The 19,375-nt window shown below is 39.0% G+C and overlaps 1 protein-coding gene across 2 annotated transcripts; it reads right to left on the bottom strand.

Annotated features, from left to right (window-relative positions):
* Positions 1–336: 336 nt before the first annotated feature.
* On the bottom strand, positions 337–19,061 carry IDH3A (isocitrate dehydrogenase (NAD(+)) 3 catalytic subunit alpha). Of its 2 annotated transcripts, none has more exons than XM_029910766.1 (10): positions 18,971–19,061; positions 16,748–16,831; positions 13,459–13,573; positions 10,938–11,125; positions 10,530–10,663; positions 8,956–9,058; positions 8,813–8,877; positions 5,691–5,775; positions 4,872–5,024; positions 337–2,045 (listed from the first exon to the last, which is right to left on the bottom strand). In XM_029910766.1, the coding sequence occupies exons 2-10, from the start codon at positions 16,769–16,771 to the stop codon at positions 1,962–1,964; spliced, it is 951 nt and encodes a 316-aa protein (XP_029766626.1). In that variant the 5' UTR covers positions 16,772–16,831; positions 18,971–19,061; the 3' UTR covers positions 337–1,961. The 2 variants fall into 2 exon arrangements, with proteins under 2 accessions (XP_029766626.1, XP_024074620.1); XM_024218852.3 differs by having other exon boundaries at positions 16,748–16,856; positions 18,971–19,038.
* Positions 19,062–19,375: the final 314 nt, after the last annotated feature.

Genomic DNA, 19,375 nt, shown 5'->3' on the forward strand with positions numbered 1-19,375 from the left:
ATTATATCTTTACAAACCTCTGAGGTACAACTCCTCCTCCCCACCAAACCAAATTGCTTAAAGAGCCTGATTTTGATATCTGGTCCTTATCAAATGGAAGAAGATAGCAGCAACTGAAAGTTCTACAAAAAGTTTGTCCTTAACTGATATTTGCAATAAGATGTATGTACAGAGGAGGTACAGTGAGCATATTTTCTTACAACCTACTTGCTGTAACACATGATTTTCAGTAATCTACTCAAAGCATTAAACAAGTCAGCAGCCTAGGCTTATAAAAAACAACAAATGGTATGACTTTGGGAAGTCTTTATTTGGTATGACTTTGGGAAGTCACTTTGTGCATAATAGTAACTCAGTTGCTTAATTAGCATAATACAAATGAATCAAGGGAGCAGCAACCACACTATGCACATTCAAATCAAGCTCAACCTCTGCTCCCACGAGTTCTAGTCTGTCCTGTGATACATCCAAGAGAAGAAAAATTACCATTATCATTAGAAGTAGTTATGAATGCACAAGAAAAAAAAAAAATCTCTCCCTATCACTGCCATAGGGTCGAGAGGTATAACAAAAGCTGGGATGCTTATTTTGCAGGGCAAAACTAAGTGACTTTGCATCACTCGGTTTTGCTTTGGAAACCACCAGACTGAATGAGGAAATAAGTGAAATTAGTGGCATGGGACCTATAGACAGAATTAAGCTGACTACAGTTGGGGTACAGATCAGAACCATAGCCAGGAAATTTGATTTATATGCATGTTAAAGGTTGTAGGGATGGAGCTATTTAGGTCAGTATCTGTTATATGTGTCCATGATACCACCATACGGAGATGAGAAGGGGACTTAACTTCATGGTCTTTGCTAGGCTTAGTGAGCAAATGCCTGGAAACCTCATATCCATCCATACAGTGAAGACAGATTATAGGTTCCAGAAATATTAAGCATCAGAGCCAAAATTATAGATCATTGTACTAGATAATACCCAGTTTCCAGCTCTGTAACAGTCCCTTGTTATCTAGTCGGTTACATTCAGAATTTGAGAAAGTTACTAATCAGTACATTTAAACATCTCAAAACAGACAATGCAATACATAAAAACAAAGTACAAGAGAAAAATTGTAATACAAAGCTACAGAAAACGTATATTTCCCCCCTCACACTATAGAGTGGGAGTCAAGGAATTTTATCATTATTCATTAGGACAGCTCTATCGTAAAATAAATAAGAGTCTTCCTCTCCGAGCCACCTTACAAGAATATTTGGATACATAGCTTTGTATGATTTTACTTTACTAGTATTATTTCTCACACCTGTTTTGATGCCTTGATTTTTAGACAGAAAAATATTCTAACTGATTAAATATCTGTAGGGTTTTAAGTCTTTATTCATGCATTGAGAGAACTTTTTGTTTTTCTTGGAACATCAGGGCACCTGAAAGTCTCTCTTCATTGCTTTTGATACAACATTCCTAGTAAGTTTCATACCCGTTTGTTTACAAAAGTGTCATCTTGTGCTATTTTAAGGCCAAAAAGCCTATTTTGTTCCATTCTACGACCAATAAAATAGATTTTATGCTTTCTTTAAAGGTGCTTTTATAATCATGCAAATTCAGTCATCTTGATATTTACAGAAAATCTTTTGAGAAGTAAAAACCACTTAACTGAAATGTAAAATGGTAAACAATTGCAAGTGATACAATAAAGGAATCCACTTATACAAAAACATTTCACCACAGACAAGTAATAAATAAAACAAAGCACTTGGAAAAAGTCCACTGAAAGCAGGCACAAGAGTTATTTGTATCCATTTGGGCTAAATTTATTAACAAAATGGCCCCATCTAAAAAGTTTGCTCTCTCTTGAGATAGGCAAACCAAATGTATATGAATTGCAGATGACTATATAATGTATTTGTAATGTGTCCATTTGGAGTGATTGCAACATTAGTGATATGAGGAAACTTTAGTCAATATCCTGTACTCTGCGACAGATCTCTGCTGTGTAGTCCGAACACTTAGCATTACCTCCCAAATCTTTTGTTAGGACCTGAGAGAGAAAAAATAGACATTTTAATTAAAAAAAAAATGTAATCTGACTATTGCAGCTTCTAAATTAATTTTACATTCTGAACAGAGTATGCAGTACTATGCATGCAAGGGAACAATGTTAACTGTCCAAGGTTCTCTGTAATACAACCATTTTAATAGAAATGAGCTTGCAAATTGCAGCATGGACAGAAGGCAAATTCAAACAGCGGGTTTTCATCATAGTAGTAGGTTATCACATGTTAAGACTTTAGCATCATCATTTTGCTGGATAGCCATCTGTCTTGGATGGTTTAAACACAACAAATCCTGCACCTTGGCAGGGGGTTAGACTAGATGACCTTTGCCATTCCTTCTAACCCTATGGTTCTATGATTAGTGTGATTGGGTCTCAGACTATGCTTGGTTCTTGCCTGAGCTCCACAGACTGTGTTTGGGGTTCGCCCCAGTCTGAGCCCCACAGACTGTGTTTGGGGTTTTCCCCAGTCTGAGCCCCATAGACTGTGCTTGGTGCTACAGCTCTGCCTGACTGCAAGCCAGAGCCCAGATTGCTTGTGGCCCTGCCCTGCTTGAAGGCTGGGGCCCATTGAGTACCATTAATTCCCCCTTTCCTTGTTTGAGAGTACTCTAGCAGGCCAGACTGCATGGAGGTGTGGCCTCCCTCAGAGGTGGATTTGGAGGGAGGGCCATGCCAGCTTACAAGGAGCAAGATCTTTAATTGGGGAGGGGAAGAATGCAAAAAGTTAAATGATGGGAAAAGGTGCTGAATAGGTACAATGGTGGGATAATGTGGCAAATGTGGGATAATGGCATTGCCTGGCCCTGTAGTGGGGTGGTCACCCAGCTCCTGCCTGAAGAGGATAAAGCAGCCCTGGAAAGGGCTGCAGTGGGGAAAGCTAGGCTGATTGGAAAAGCAGCCACAGCTGTGGTCAGCTTAATCAGGGCCCAGCTGGCCCTTAAGAGGGCTGTGGGCCAGATGAAAGGGAGATACTCTCTCTAGCTTCATTGAGAGAGAAGGACCTGGCTGCCTAGGAAGTTGAGAAGGGTATTTAGGGTGGAGCAGTACTGGGGAAGAGCAGAGGGAGCTCCAGCCTAGCAAAGCCCCAGGCTGCAGGTCGAGTTAAGGGCCCACAAAAAAGGGTACTAGGGCTGCAGAGGGGCAGCCCAGAGATAGGCAGAGGCAGCTGGTCCAATCCCCCTTGCTGATGATGAGTGGTTTGCAGACTGCAGTCTGCCTCAGGGAGCGGGGGCTAGATGATGACTGGCAGTAGCCACTGAGGCAAGGTGGGTTTAGAGGGTTAGGGGTTCCCCAGAGAGGGGAGACCCAGATTGGGGGTTACTGTTGGGGCAGAACCCCTGGGCAAAAGGCACTGGGTCCGGGAAGGACACGGGGGCCAGCAGCAGGTGAGACATCAGCTGGCAGAGGGCACTCCAGAGCTGGAAAAGTGCTAATTCCCTGGACAACCAGCAGGAGGTGCTGTGCCAGTGAGCTGTCGCTCCACCACAGACCCCTTTGGTAAGGCATGATAATGGGGCAATTTGCACGATAGAGACTAATGGTCTCAGACATATATAGCAAGATCCTAAAAAAGTGTGTATGGAGGGACCTGCAGGCATAAGAGAGGACAATTTATAATTTTAGGGTTTTGTCATTTTCACTGTACTGCACAATTTTTAAATGAAAGCTGAGTTCTCTCCATTGTGAGCATATATATCCATCACATAGTGAGCCATTAGCAAACTAATGCTTGTTCTATCAACCATTTTGTTGCTGATCTACAGATAAAGGACTTCGACTCCAGACAGTAGATCTGGTGCTTTTCAGAAGCATTTCATATTTACTTGCAATTTAAATAGGATTTTTAAGTGTCTCCTATGTACAGTATGGCAGCCACCACAAATAGACTTATGAAATGAACATCTTTTCATTTTATCTTGTTCAATATTTGCATAAAAATCCACCTATGATGAATTACAAAGCACACTCCTGTGCTCCTGGACCTAAGAAATTTCACCAGTGTGGCTAAGTAATGTTCCTTTTTTTAAGCACAATCTTTAGAATACACCCACCTGCATTTTAAAAAGATGAAAGCCAAGATGGCAGTGAAGAAAGTTGGTAAGACTCAACTTCTGGAAAGATGAATTCAAGTTTTACTCAAGTTACAAGTGAAAATCAATTTGGTGGTCTCCAAATCTTAGACACTAACTGCATAAGAGGAGAAGCCACGCACACAATTGAGCAAAATCTAGCTTGTGTGTCAAATTCTGGCCTCATTTACACCCATGTAATCCTACCAAGTCAATGAGGTTGCAGGGAAGAAGTTTAGAAAAGACCTGAGTCTGGAATGGGAACAAAGGTGGTATAGGTCATGAATGAAATGCTTTGGGAAAGTTGTGTGATGAAGCCTATACAAGACATACAGACAACACTAGATTCAACCAGAAATAGGAAAGTGGATTCCTTCACCTTCTTGAGCACCAAATATACACAAAGAAAGAATTTGTATTTTATAATTTAGATTCCCTGGGGGCCAACTAAAGCCAACTCCTCTGTTGTGCATACAGGGGCCAGGCCCAATCTCAGCTCTAGGACTTCATAAGCAGAGTCTGTCCCAACATGAGGGTGGAGACACACTGCACCTTTTCAGGGAGTGCAAGTGCTTTTTTTCAGAGAGCTGAATCTACAAGTCCCCCAGCGTTTCCCAAGGCAGTGAGCCTCTGCATCCTCCTTATAATCTGTAGTTTAGGCTTTGGTGTTCTATATTAATTATTGTAGAGATAGGAAAAGTGATAAGGTCAATAGTTTGTCTGTAAACTCTGAGAATACCTTTCTAGCTTTAATTGTATCAAAACATGCAGTCTCGATTTTTGTGGCATATTCGTGCAGTCCCATATGACGCAGCATCATTACAGCACTCAGAAGAAGGGCAGTTGGATTTGCTAAGTCTTTTCCTGCAATGTCTGGTGCTGTTCCATGAACCTACAGATAAAAGTGAAATTAGCTGTATTATGAAGTCAATATATCAAGTGTTTAGTGTCTGTTTTGTTGTCTAAAGTAATTTAGACAATTGAAAAATTAATGAGTTAATATTGTAAGTTATTTCAAATTTAATTCTTTTGAACAAAGCGTATTCATCCAATCAGTATACAAAACCATAATAGTTTAAGGTGGGGGGGGGAGAGTTTCAAAGACAAAGAAAGGGGAATTAGGTGTACAATTCCCATTTGCTTGCACTGGGAACTGCACACCTAACTCCTTTGTAGTTCTCAAAATCTTTCCCCTACAAATCCAGAGGACATGGATAGCCTAAAAGGTGATGTCCCTGACAACTAAAAATTATTCAAGATCCTTTCTAAAATAGGTGAAAAAATATATTACGATGCCTGTAAAACTACTGTATTTGAAATCTTGGGTTAAAACACTGCACTGACTCTGTTATTTCCTTGATTGTTAAAAGCCAATTGAAATAACTAATCATTTTAAAAGTAACATTTCTTTTTATGCAGAATTTAAGTAAGCTTCACAATTAAAGCAGTCAGAAATTTTGCAGAGAATGTATTTCCGTAATGGCTACAGGATATCCTTTAGTTTAGGTTTCTAGGCAAAGTTAGTTAATAAAGTTTCCTCTTGCAAAAGAGATCTTACAGATTCAAAGATTGCGATTCCATTAGCTCCAATGTTCCCACTTGGTGTTACTCCAAGGCCTCCAATCAATCCAGCACACAAGTCACTGGAAGAAAAAATTCTTCATGTAAATTACAAAGGTACAACCTCCTACCAACAAGGTATACAGAGATTTATTAATATGGAATAAACTATTAAAATAAACAAAGTTTAGCTGCCAACACAGCCAGTGGTTAATGTGTTTAACCCTGTGGCAAAAAGGATACGTAATAAGTTAGCTCTACTACAGCGGCATGTTTGAAGATGAGCAGGACTACTAGACCAACAAAAACAGTTTAATGAGGAAAATGACAGGGGAACTTCAAATTCCAGGATAGAGCTTACCAAAAAGATAGGGCAAGGTGGAAAATACTACAAACTTGCATACAGCAGAAGAAAGTTTGGATAGCCAATGAGCACAATAAAAAAGGTACCCAACCCCCCTCCATGATACCATTACAAATCTAAAAAAACAGAAATATCAGTTGATGGGTTTTATGTAATTATTTGGAGGTCCTTCAATGTATAATCCAACACTTCCCCCAAGAAATTAGAGAAATTTCTTATAAGAGCTGCCTATAAAGAGGCCAGAACTTTGCTCACAAGAAATCTGAATTACTAACAACTATTATGCAAAACTGAAGGAAACCGGTGTTAAGTGATGCAAGATTGCTTTGCTCCTTCATTACCGAACAGCCTATCTGATCTGTGAAAGAATTAAAGAAAGCAACACAAAAATCTGGCTTTAGCGGGGTTTCCTCCAAGATCAATATGAGCAAGGACTAAGCCAACAAGTGCTCATAAAACACAATCCTTGTAGTCAAGTGTTGATATTTAGAAAACTATTCAAGACCCACTTATATACCAATGCCTACAAGAAATCAGTCACCCAATAAGTCCTAACCAAACAGGAAGTGGGGAATAGTCTATATAGCAGTTTTTAAAATTTAAAATAAAAGGACTAGCTTTGCTTGTATGTTGTATCCCCTTCCTCCATCCTTCGTTTGTGACTTTACGTATTACACACTTCAAGGTAAGGAATGTCATTCAATATCTATTTAGAGGGTAGAACATTTTGGGCACTACGTCATAAGGCACTTTCAAAAAGCCATAGGAGCAGAGAGGCAGTTTACAGGGAAGTGACTGTGGTGGGGCCACCTACCTTTAAGAAGAAACCCTGCTTTATCAAAACTGAGCACAAACGTAAAATGTGTTAAGGAACTTTTATTAAACCTCAAATGGATGATGAAATCTATACTAGGTAAAAAGTACATAAGCAACAATGTTGAGGAGAATCAAACTAGGATGCCAGCTAAACCTCAGGAAAGTAAGCAGAGCTATCAGGCAGAACTTTCAATAGCAACTACAGAGAAAACACTACCAGCTGTTAAAGCACGTAGTATTAGTTTGAGCTCTATATTTTGTTCAACCAGAAGGTGATTAGGGAATACAGTAGCAAAGGAAGAATGGTGTGCTTCTAGGTACCTAAAGGAGAGCTGCTTGTTGAGCTAAGTGGTCTTTTCCCTACTATCTGTACAGAATGTGAAAGATGGATTCTACAATGAATTAGTTCACAATGGTTTTTACACCAGCTTTACTCAACTGCAACAGCCAAAAGCCACTTCGTCATTGCAGGGGGACGCCAAGAGCCACAAAAAGAATTTAACCTATTTAAAATGCAAAAATGCCTGTAACAAACATTGTAAATTAAGGAATTCATTCCTACACAGCTAAAACAAAATTACAGTCAGAGCAGTACTAAGATCCATGGAGGGAACCTTAGTTAACACCTCATACCAATTCTGAGAAATCTGGCTACTGGCACCTGTGTGGGTATTTCTGTTCTCCCTGAGGCAACTGCCACCCCACAATCAAGACATCATGACCCAGAACCACAACGGTATATAGGCTTCTGACTTCCATTGATTTCAATGGAAGTTAGGAGCCTAAACACCTGTGTGAATCTGGGCCCAGGAGATTCCTTTCTTAACCCTTAGAAGAGGAGAACCAATACAAGGCTATGAAGCCACATGCAACTCAAATAGCAACAATCTGAGAAATCACTGCAATCCTAGGAGTTTATTTAAATGTATTTTACACACACACACAAATATGTTTTTAAAATATTTTTCATTTATTTAATCTTCTCTAATGATTGGTAAGGAGTTTAAATCCTCCATTCAGTGTTTTTCACTTTATTGTATGTCAGTTGTTGTCTAGAAAATCTGTAGTTCTGAAGTATATGCACATGTGAGTACATATTCCACCCACATCTGGAAGTACGTTATTCTGTAGTAAACCTCTCTCTTTTCCAAGGCTTTGGGGGTGTGAGAGTGCACTGGGGGCTGTGACTGGAGTGGGTTCCCTCCCTCTCTACCACTCTCCTAGTTTTGGGGTGACTGCGGTTATTTGTTTGTATTAGGATCACATATATTAAAAACACATTCTAACACCCAGAACCGCAGAGAGGTACTTTTTTAAAGTTTGGCCTGAATCAAAATAAGACAAACATTTTAAGATTTCCTGGATGATACAAGAGAAGCAAGGACCAAATTCTTAAAAAGTTACATGCACACACATTTAAGACTTCAGATTAAAGACACTAGTTTTTGCTAGGTGATAAGAACAGCATCAAATTCAATGAAGTAAGTGTTTTATGGCAAATAGGTCTGGCAGTTGATTTCACAAGTCAAATTAATTGTTTTGATGGCAGAGTGTTAGTGTCAATATTCCTCAACAACGAAGTTGTCTGAGAAAAACAGTAACTGAAGGTACCTTAGTAAAGTATTTATACAGATGTTCATTTCACACACATCCTTCCATTTTATATTTGAATCACATTTATACCGTATATGGACAAACACCACCTCTTCTGATGCCATGAAGCACAGCTTCATCATACAGCTCCCTTGATACTAAGTTATTCTGTGTTGGTTCTCAATTGCAGCTTTTCTTTTTATGATATTGAGAATCTGAAAGGGTTATGTTTTAATGTTCTGGATGCTGAAAACAGACACCCACTTGCCTAACATTTAATCTGAATGGTAATCTTGAAAGTGATAGTATTTTAAGGGTTAAATTATAACCAGCTCACTTCTGCTTACCTCAAGATGTCACCGTACAGGTTTGGCATAACAAGCACATCAAATTGTGATGGATCCTGTACCATCTAGGAAGAAAATTGTTTTAATTTTAAGGTCATGTATTGTAACTATAAAAAGCTGGATATAATGGATTAGATACTCACATTCAGACACACAGTATCAAGGTACATTTCATTAAATTTAATATCTTTATAGTTTTCTGCAGCTTCCCTGCATTTTCTCAGAAAAAGCCCATCAGACATTCGCCTGCAATTAGACAAAGAGAAGAATGTTATAGAGCACGGCTGAGTAAACCAGTTTTAAAAAGCAACTGCATCAAGGTAAGTATGGATGCACCTCTGGAAACAAGGAATAAATAGAAAAATATAGGCCAGATTCTCACTGGGGATACACTGTGAAACCCAAAGGTGGCTTTTCACCTCCTTGTTTGTGGGCTCAGCCAAGAGCTGGTTCAACTGTTGAGCAAATTAGGGCAGTTTCTAATTTGGGCTGGCCTGTAATGGCCCCCTAGGGGGCTGGAAATAGCCAGAGAAGTATGTTTGACCGTGGCCCACTCCTGCACCCAACACTACCCCTATGTGGGAGGGCAGGTGCACGTATGAAAAGGACGGTGCAGAGTTGGCTCCGCCAGCCTTACACCACTTGGGGATTCCCCTCACGGGGGGGGAAATCCCCAGCTGCCTGGTTAAAGCAGCTAGAAGGCTGTTTTATGTCATGACTTAAACCAGAGTCACCAGAAGCCAAGATCTGGCCCTAAAAGTCTAATTTAGCCATAGATCAAAAAATTACTTCACATGTTAACTTTTCTGATTTCATTGCATTAAAAACATTCTTACAATTTACCATATGTTCAGAGCAAAGTCTTTGTCCTTATCTTTGACAGTTTGGAAGCAAAGGTTTGTTTTGTTATATACATCAAACTTCTCAAAAATGTTTACTATACAGAATGAGAGCTAGGTTGTCAAAACTGACACCTCAATGAGTTAAACTGCACTTGTCAGTTGCATTAAAGGACAGAAGTGAGACTGACAGTAAACCAGAAATTAGATCGGGAAAAGTACATCCTCCCAGCAAGCACATTTTTCACTATGTAAGTGTTTTTTGGTCAGAACACTTCAATATCCACCTCTGGTATGCACTACTAAAGCAAACAAAGTGACACTTTTGTAATTAAAGCCTGAGTATACAAAAAATAAGCAAAGAAGTGTTATGCAATTCCACACGTATTGTGGCTCAGTTCTGAGGCTTACTGTGGAGTGCTTTGAAATCCTTGGGTGAAAGTCACCATCTACAGCAGCACAGCTACAGCACTGTAGCAGTGCCACTATACCCCAGATGCTTCCTACAGAAGGGGTTTTTCCATTGCTGTAGGCAACATAGCTAGGTTGAACTAATTTTTAAGTGTAGACCAGCTCTATACGTGCAAGTTTCACTTTTAGTGTTTTTATTCTTAAGCTTAATAGTAAATAGGTAAGAGCACAGAGATAAGGAGCATACAGTACTAACTTGTCAGTGATTCGAGTATGTAACTAATGTAGTCCCATCAACACTGGGTCAATTTTCCCCACGTTGCTTATGTTTTTTCCCCCCACTAGCATTAATGGGGGTTACACATCTGAGGGAGATTTCACAAGTTACTTTGCATCTTTTAAAGCTCAAAATCCATAGTTTTTTAAATCCATTCATAAGAGTTTGTTACTTTATGATGTCAACATACATAATGTTTGCTTTGTGCACTGCAGTAACATGGCTTCTATGATTGTTTCTGGCATACTCGAAAGCAAATTCAGCAATACGTTTGCTTGCTTCTTCTGTGATGAGTTTGATACTCTGTACAACACCATCAACAATCTGAAAAACAGACAGTCATCACAAGTAAAAACTTAAGCTGATTTATAAAGCAGGAGCTGATAGTGTAGAGATCTGGAACAGCATCATATAATTCTGATGGGCAAGCATCTGCAGAGCACTCTACACAAGGTATTTCACATTAAAAATAAATTCTGAATCAGAAGAGTTAATTTAAAAAAAAAAAAAAAAAACTTCCTACTTTTGCCATACAAGGTTGCAATTCGCAGAGGAAAGAAAACCCTGCCAGAAAATTAAGTGTTTCCCAATAACATACCACGTGCTCAATTCCACTGTATTCTCCTTCTGTGTTCTCTCGAATTGTGACAATATTTACATCTGTGTAAGGGGTTTTGTATCCTTCAATTGAGACACAGGGACGAACATTTGCATAAAGATCAAAGGTTTTACGCAGCAGCAGATTCATCGAAGGGTGCCCAGCAGCTATTGGCGTTTTTAAAGGTCCTATAATACACAACAGGAATGATGAGTGAGATAGAAAAGCACCAATCTAGAGTTTAAATTCACTACAACCATAAGAGATAGATCTAGGCACAGTCTCATGGGAGACCTGGATTCCCTTGTTAGGGTCTTGTGTTGACTGAAGCTGAAAGGCTGAAGAACTCTCCCTCTAGACCAGGGGTCGGCAACGTTTGGCACGTGGCTCGCCAAGGTAAGCACCCTGGCGGGCCGGGCCAGTTTATTTACCTGCTGACGCGGCAGGTTCGGCCGATTGCGGTCCCCACTAGCCGCGGTTTGCCGTCCCGGGCCAACGGGGGCGGCGAGAAGCGGCGTGGGCGAGCGATGTGCTGACCGCGGCTTCCTGCTGCCCCCATTGGCCCGGGACAGCGAACCGCGGCCAGTGGGGTCCGCGATCGGCCGAACCTGCCGCGTCAGCAGGTAAATAAACTGGCCCGGCCCGCCAGGGTGCTTACCCTGGCGAGCCGCGTGCCAAATGTTGCCGATCCCTGCTCTAGACCATTAAAGAATGAAGTGATTCTGTTGTTTAAGAGCCAATTTGTGATCCCTCTATTCATGTTGAGTAGCAATTAACACCACTAGCATTCTCATTGAATTCAATAGGACTATTTGGGGAGTAACGGATTACTCAATGAGAACAACAGGAATCACATTCTGGCTATGAAGTATGCCAGCAGCAGGGGAACTGGTTTGTGCTGTTTTAGATATGGGCTCCAGTTCTATCTCTAATAGTCCTCCTAGTGAACCCATGAAAAGTCTGACACTAAAGACTGAAGAGGTGGGTAAAGTAACATCTTTTAGTGGACCAACTTCTGTTGGTGAGAGAGACAAGCTTTTGAGCCCGCACAGAGCTCTGACTGACAATATGTGGCATGCACCTTCATTTGGGCTTTCACAAAATGTCACCCTGTGAGGGGGGATACCCCCACTGAGACTAAAAGCATTAACTAAAGAGAGCTTAATTAATGCACCTGAAGGGTGGGTCAGGTTCAATTAAAGATGAGTCCCAGATGGAAAAGAGCTGGATGGTTACTATAAAGAGGAAGCCCAGAACAGAAGAGGGCTACAGAAAGAAAAGGGACGAAGGTAGAAATCCCTCTTGGAGATATAGAGAGGTCTGCTGGGCCAGGGAAGAACTTCAGGGCAGTAGAGGGAAGAGGAGACCTGGGAGAGAGAAGGTCTTGGGATCCTCTCCTAAGAAGATCTGGCAAAGGTCAAGGAGAGACATGGTGGAGCAACTCTGATAAAAGAACAGGGTCTAGATTTCCTGGAACAGAGCCCTGGGAGGCATTTAACTGGGGAATGGAGTACAGGGAAAACTGAATAAAAAGGTCGAGCTTGAAGAGGGCAAAAGTTGGCTTACATTTATTTTTTCAGTTGAGATTTGTTGGGGGACTCCAAGCAAGGGACCCCAACGAGCCATGGCCCTTAAAAAAAATAATAATAATAATAATAAAAAACAAAAAAGGTGCACCTTGCAAGGTCATGGAGCTTAGGGAGATGGAAAAGTTGTGGCACCTGAAACAAATACAGGTACCCAAAGGGCCCAGGAAGGGGCTGTTGACAGGTTGAGGTAGAAAGAAACCCAGGGAGATGGCAGGGGATAGGTCAGAATTCACAGACCTTGCCTGCTCACTAAACAGTCCCTGAGCTGGAACCCAAAGGTTCACGAGGGCCTGGGTTCCCCTGCCAGCTGCCAGGGAAGGTGGTGTGAAGCCCCCTTATAAAGGAATATGGACTTTTGAAACCCTGAGATGAGTGTAAGGACCTCATGGCCCAGGTTGGGGGGAGAAAGACCTGATTTAAGGAAACTGGACTTTCGTTTGTTGGACTGTTACTCTGGAAGGGGGACTATAAGTGACCTGGTCAGAGGACTAAGTCATGAGAAGCGACAGACCACTAGAGTTGGAGCAGCTGTTGGCACTATAGGAAGAAAGCCTGGTACACTATGCCCAGTCACGAAGGGTAATGCCACCGGTGAGTCAACCCTTCAACACACCCCAATTGCTATATTCATTCACTGAAATGCAATGCCATTTATGAAATGGTGTGGGTGGGTCTCACACAGGGAAACTTAGAGGATACTTACCTACACATTGGCCAATTCTGGCTAGGAATGTTCACTCATTAAATGAGAAAGCTGCACTAAAAGTTGAAATAAAGGTCATGCTTTGAAGTTTCAAATGACCGCTGTCATGCATTCTATTATGGTGTAGAGTACTTTGTCTTTTACATTGCCACGCATACTTCCAAGAACACCCTCCCCATGGTACAAGCAACAGTTGCTTTTAATAGCTCAACATTAACCCCTGCAGTACCTTTCAGTCCCATCTTGTTTTTATCCATGGATTCTTTGGCATCTGAAGGAATCATCCACTTTCCTCCTGGTCCCAGGATAGCTGTAATATTTCTCTCTTCCCACTGAATAGGAGCCTAAACATATTTGTTCCACATTATCATCTGTATTAGGAATTTTGTAAGTGTGTGTGTGCGCATATATATATATATATTTTTACAAGAAGAAATGCTGAAGGGATTTTACTCAGACCTCCCAAAGTAATTTATCTCGGAGCTGACAAGCATGGGCTAACTCTTTAAAGAAGAGTCCCAATGTAACTAACTACTGAAGGCACTATGAGATGCCTATTATAATATTTTTCCAGACTTATATCATCAGAACTACTTTCACCATGCTATCTACACTTTCAGCTTGTGTTTTCAGTATGGTGATCTCTCTCATTTTGTATTTCTTGAAAATATCTAAACATGAATTTAAAAAGACTTAAAATTAAACTTAGTAATTAAACAAGATCATAAAAAGTTCCTAACAGACAGGAACAGATTTGACTGTGCTGCATGTCTAAACAGAATGCTGTGAATGTTTCCGTTAGTCCCATTCATCAGTACCGTCTTAATTTTCATTTACCTAGGGAATCTCTCTGTTATGAAAGGTTGCCACAGGTTATTTTTTTTCAGGAAGGAGTGTAAAGGAAAGATACAATTATGCTGTCATAGATGAACAATATAACTGTATGCTATGCTCATTAAACAACCACCACCTTTCAAACTGAACAAATTAGAGAATTTCCAGTAAATGTTAACATGCTTTTTTAATCTTGAATCAGTTGATTTCCTATCAGGAGTAATCCAAACTAGACATACCCTTTTCCATCTCTCTCAGGTGTTATATAAAAACTTATCACTGTTGTATTTAAGTCTATTCCCTGCCTCTCAAAACTGAACTATATATGAGCTCTTTAATATGAAGTTATACCCCATATAATCAAGAGTAGTTAATCTAAGCCTTTTCCACTGTTGGATATCTTGTAGTGGGAAGTAGAATTTTAAGGATAAACTCCTTTTTGGTACCAATGGTGGGGAACCATGTTAACTTACCAAGGTTATTTCAGAAGAGGTACATTTTGATTTTGTATGCATCTTCTCTCAAATTCTGAGTAAGTGACATAGTACATATGCAGAGAAATATTTCGACATGTTAGGTTTAAAGTAGGGCTGTCAAGCAATTAAAAAAATTAATCTCAATCGCACTGTTAAACAATAATAGAATACCATTTATTTAAATATTTTTGGATGTTTTCTACATTTTCAAATATATTGATTTCAATTACAACACAGAATACAAAGTGTACAGTGCTCACTATTTTTTATTACAAATATTTGCACTGTAAAAAACAAAAGAAATCATATTTTTCAATTCACCTAATACAAGTACTGTAGCGCAATTTCTTTATCATGAAAGTTGAACTTATAAATGTAAAATTATGTACAAAAAAATCCTGCATTCAAAAACAAAACTATGTAAAACTTTAGCGCCTACAAGTCCAATCAGTCCTACTTCTTGTTCAGCCAATTGCTCAAACAAGTTTGTTTACATTTGCAGAAGAAAATGCTGCCTGCTTCTTGTTTACAATGTCACCTGAAAGTGAGAACAGGCATTTGCATGGTAGTGTTGTAGCTAGTGTCGCAAGATATTTACATGCCATATGCACTAAAGATTCATATGTGCCTTCATGCTTCAACCACCATTTCAGGTGACATGCGTCCATGTTGATGACAGGTTCTGCTTGATAACCATCCAAAGCATTGTTGACCAACGCATGTTCATTTTCATCATCATCAGTGAGATGCCACCAGCAGAAGGCTTATTTTGTTTTTTGGTGGTTTGGGTTCTGTAGTTTCCGCATCAGAGTGTTGCTCTTTTAAGACTTCTGAAAGCATGCTCCACACCTCATTCCTCTCAGATTTTGGAAGGCACTTCAGATTCTTAAATCTTGGGTTGAGTGCTGTAGCTATCTTTAGAAATTTCACATTGGTATCTTCTTTGCATTTTGTCAAATTTGCAGTGAAAGTGTTCTTAAAATGAACATGTGCTGGGTCGTCATCTGAGACTGCTATAACATGAAATATATGGCAGAATGTGGGTAAATCAGAGCAGGAGACGTACAATACTCCCTCAAGGAGTTCAGTCACAAATTTAATTAACACATTTTTTTTTTTTTTTTTAAACAAGCATGGAAGCATGTCCTCTGGAATGATGGCCAAAGCATGAAGAGGCATATGATTCTTTAGTGCATCTGGCACATAAATATCTTGCAACACCAGCTACAACAGTGCCATGCGAATGCCTGTTCTCACTTTCAGATGACATTGTAATTAAGAAGTGGGAGCATTATCTCTTGTAAATGTAAACACATTTATTTCTCTTAGCGACTGACTGAACAAGAAGTAGGACTGAATGGACTTGTAGGCTCTGAAGTTTTACATTGTTTTGTTTTTGAGTGCAGTTATGTAACAAAACCTACATTTGAAAGTTGCATTGTCATGATAAAGAGATTGCACTACAGTACTTGTATGAGGTGAATTGAAAAAACTATCGTTTATCATTTTTACAGTGCAAATATTTGTAATAAAAATAATATAAGCGAGCACTGTACACTTTATTCTGTGTTGTAACTGAAATAGATATTTGAAAATGTAGAAAAACATCTAAAATATGTAATGTATTTCAGTTGGTATTCTATTGTTTAACAGTGCGATTAATCACGATTAGTTAATCAGGTGAGTTAACTGCAATTAATCGACAACCCTAGTTTAAAGCAATAGTGGATTAATTTCAGATATATTGCTAAGAACAAGCCAATGTTTTTAACGTACGCTTTTCTTTTATTTGTATCCACAAATCAAAGTGGACAAAAGAACCCCTTTCTATCAGTTGCTACATATTTACTCAATTAGATAATTATTTCACACGAAATACTGTAGCTTATATTTCTAAGAATTAAAAACCACAGTATTTGCTGTGAGCTTCCCATTCCTTTACCAAGAGGTACAGGCCCCATCTTGATACTGCAACCCTAACCACTCTGTTATGTTATATATGAAGCTTCAGTATTTTTTCTCTTTTTGGCTAGAGATACAACCCAGACACTTGACAATTTGGTGAAAAATTCTAAAGTGGAACCCCCACAAACTTAAACAGGAGTCACAAGTAAAATCCCGGTACACGATATGGTAAGTTGAAGTAGTAGTATTCAACTCACTTCAAGTTGTAATATACATGACTAACAAGGCAAATGAACTGCTTACTTTAGCAGCATCACAAATCTTCATAACAGCAGCAGAAATCTCCGGTCCTATGCCATCTCCTGGGATTAAAGTTACTGTCTGTACCTATGCAAGAAGTCAGATAGTACACCTAAGGAACATTGCATTCATCAGAGCATTTACATGTGTTTTGGTGAAAATCAAGCTAGTTGCTAGAACAGAGAACAATCACTCAATTGCCAAAGTCACTTTAAAGATGGCACTGCACTAAAGAGGAGTGCAAGCAGGAAGTCTGTTTTCCAAACAGCTTACATAGTGTTCCAAATAATCCACCTGGTGCCTCAGTCTTTCTGAAATACAAAGGTGGCTAACCTAATTGAAAAGCAGCCTTCCTATTCACACTCCTCCCTAGTACAATACAGGTATTTTATTTCTTCCTGGCACTTTGTACAGGAGATAGCATTGTCCAGTTATGTCATGTATACTAGGGCCTATCCTACACTACAACAGGCTCCAGTCATGCTAACCTATTCCTAGAGAAGATTTTGTTTGAAGGTTATTTTCTTAATTTTGTGAAGTCCAACATTGATTTTAAAAAAGCTTCACTTATTAAGTGATCTCCTTTCTAGAACTTTATTTTTAGCAAAATGAAGTTATTTTTCCACCATAACTTCTGCTGAGTTTCTCCAGCACTTTGTTTCTGATGTCATCCCTGAAGCAGAGGAAACTGACTGCACAGCTTGGACTCATCAGGTATCTAGGGAAGCAAATGATCAAACTTGGTTTAAAGATCTAAGGACTGCTACTCCAGGTTTACTTTTACCATTCATTTTGAAACTTAGAAATAGGCATTTAGTTTTCAGACCAACCTTCATAGGAGTCTTTTACTATCAATAAAAGCAGCACCAGATGCAATGTTATCTGAAAAAGCCCTGATTAGGATCAACTGTGAAAACACAAAAGGTGTTTCACAATTGGCCACACAAAATACACATTGAAATGCTGAGTATCTGAATTTCTTTTGAATGAAACAGTCATTGAGGTTATAAAGAAAAGAGAAAGTGGAGATTCAGAGAAAGGAAACAAACTAATGGGGATGTGAGGACTGCTATTTATAAGGCTCATCTGTTATGTTAAATACACAATTATTTGAATGTCTTCAAGAATTGCCATGTCCTCTGACAGTTAGAAAACGCAAGCACAACAGCCAAGCAGTCAGCCTTTCTCCCCCATTGATATAACTGGTTACACAGCAATGTGTGGCTGTAGTACAGTCAAAAGAAGGATGTAAGATCTTGCATTAAGTCTGAAATACCAACTTTAGTGTACCTGGAGCCCGAGATGCAACACCCATTCTTAATTCTTTCACTAATATACAAGCCATGGGCAACTTCTTGGTTTCTCTTTTTCCCAGATGTTTTATAACTCACAGTGCAGAGCTATAATGATAGCATTAAAAGCCAGAGTCTCTCCTGAAATTGACACTACCCATAAAAGAGTAGGCATTGCATTGATACATACATCAGTCAGAGCAGTTTTCAAAACCCTCTTTAAATGAGGCTTCAAGAGCATGCTTGTGTGTATTTTGTACATACACACAAAGGGTAAGAAACCCAAATATAATCAAATCACTTACAAAAACAAGCTCAAGAGAAAAATCATACAATCATATTGTAAACTAAAATGTAGCATAATAGAGGGACTTCAAAAGGGCAGACGTCTAGATATTCTAAAAGCAGCAGTTTTTAAATGTCAGTATTAATTACTGGTATAAAAGTGTTTACAGAATTCTTTAAAGACTTCATAGGTTTAGATTTGAATAAAGCTACAAGACATTTCCTAAACAGCAAGTAAGTCTACTGCTTATAGAAAAGTTTGCAAAATAAAAAGATGCTTAGAAGCTTCTCAACAACGTTGCCATTGAAGTTTCTGTAAAAGTTTCAGAAGGGTTGATGTCTATCCTATTAATATGATCAAATGATGTGAATTTTCCAGGCAATTGGTATCATTTTTCATAAGGGGTTATTCAAATTATTAGTCTAAGAATATATTATTCTTTTGAATGCGAAATTGTCAAAAGATATTGGTGTTAAAGTTAGTTAACAGAAATCCAACATGGCATAAGAGCATATGGCCATTGTACTTGCAGCTTATCTTTAAAAGTGTGTGGAAAGGTAATATAGCAACCCTATCTTATTCAGTAAGTTGTCCAGTACTTTTATTGAGAAACTTCTCAAAAGAAAAAAAAAATACTATTATACTCACAGCACTACTAAAACATCTGGTCACCTGTTTTTGGTTTTTGAAAACTCCTAGCAACCGAGACACCTGTAAAAACAAAAATATTTTAGTGTGTGAACAGAAAGCAAGACAACATTAATTTATAATACTGCAGCAGGTTTTCATTTTATAGTACACTTATTTCAGTTCACATTTTATACTAGGAATATATTTGCTAACATTAGTTGTCATACTTTTAGTATGAAACTATTCTTCAGATGACCAAAACTTTCAGTCTGCAAACATTTTCATTATTTTCTCTTGTATTTTCAAGTTTTAAATGTACACTCTGCTACCAACAAATATTTCTTCCATTCTTTATGAATTTTGACAATGAGCTTGTAATATATTGACCGAATGTTAGTAAAGAGTAAATTCCACCACAAACAC

The sequence above is a fragment of the Terrapene carolina genome, unplaced genomic scaffold, assembly GCF_002925995.2.
Source record: "Terrapene carolina triunguis isolate 2854851 unplaced genomic scaffold, T_m_triunguis-2.0 Scaffold67, whole genome shotgun sequence".
Taxonomy (NCBI): Eukaryota; Metazoa; Chordata; order Testudines; family Emydidae; genus Terrapene; species Terrapene triunguis.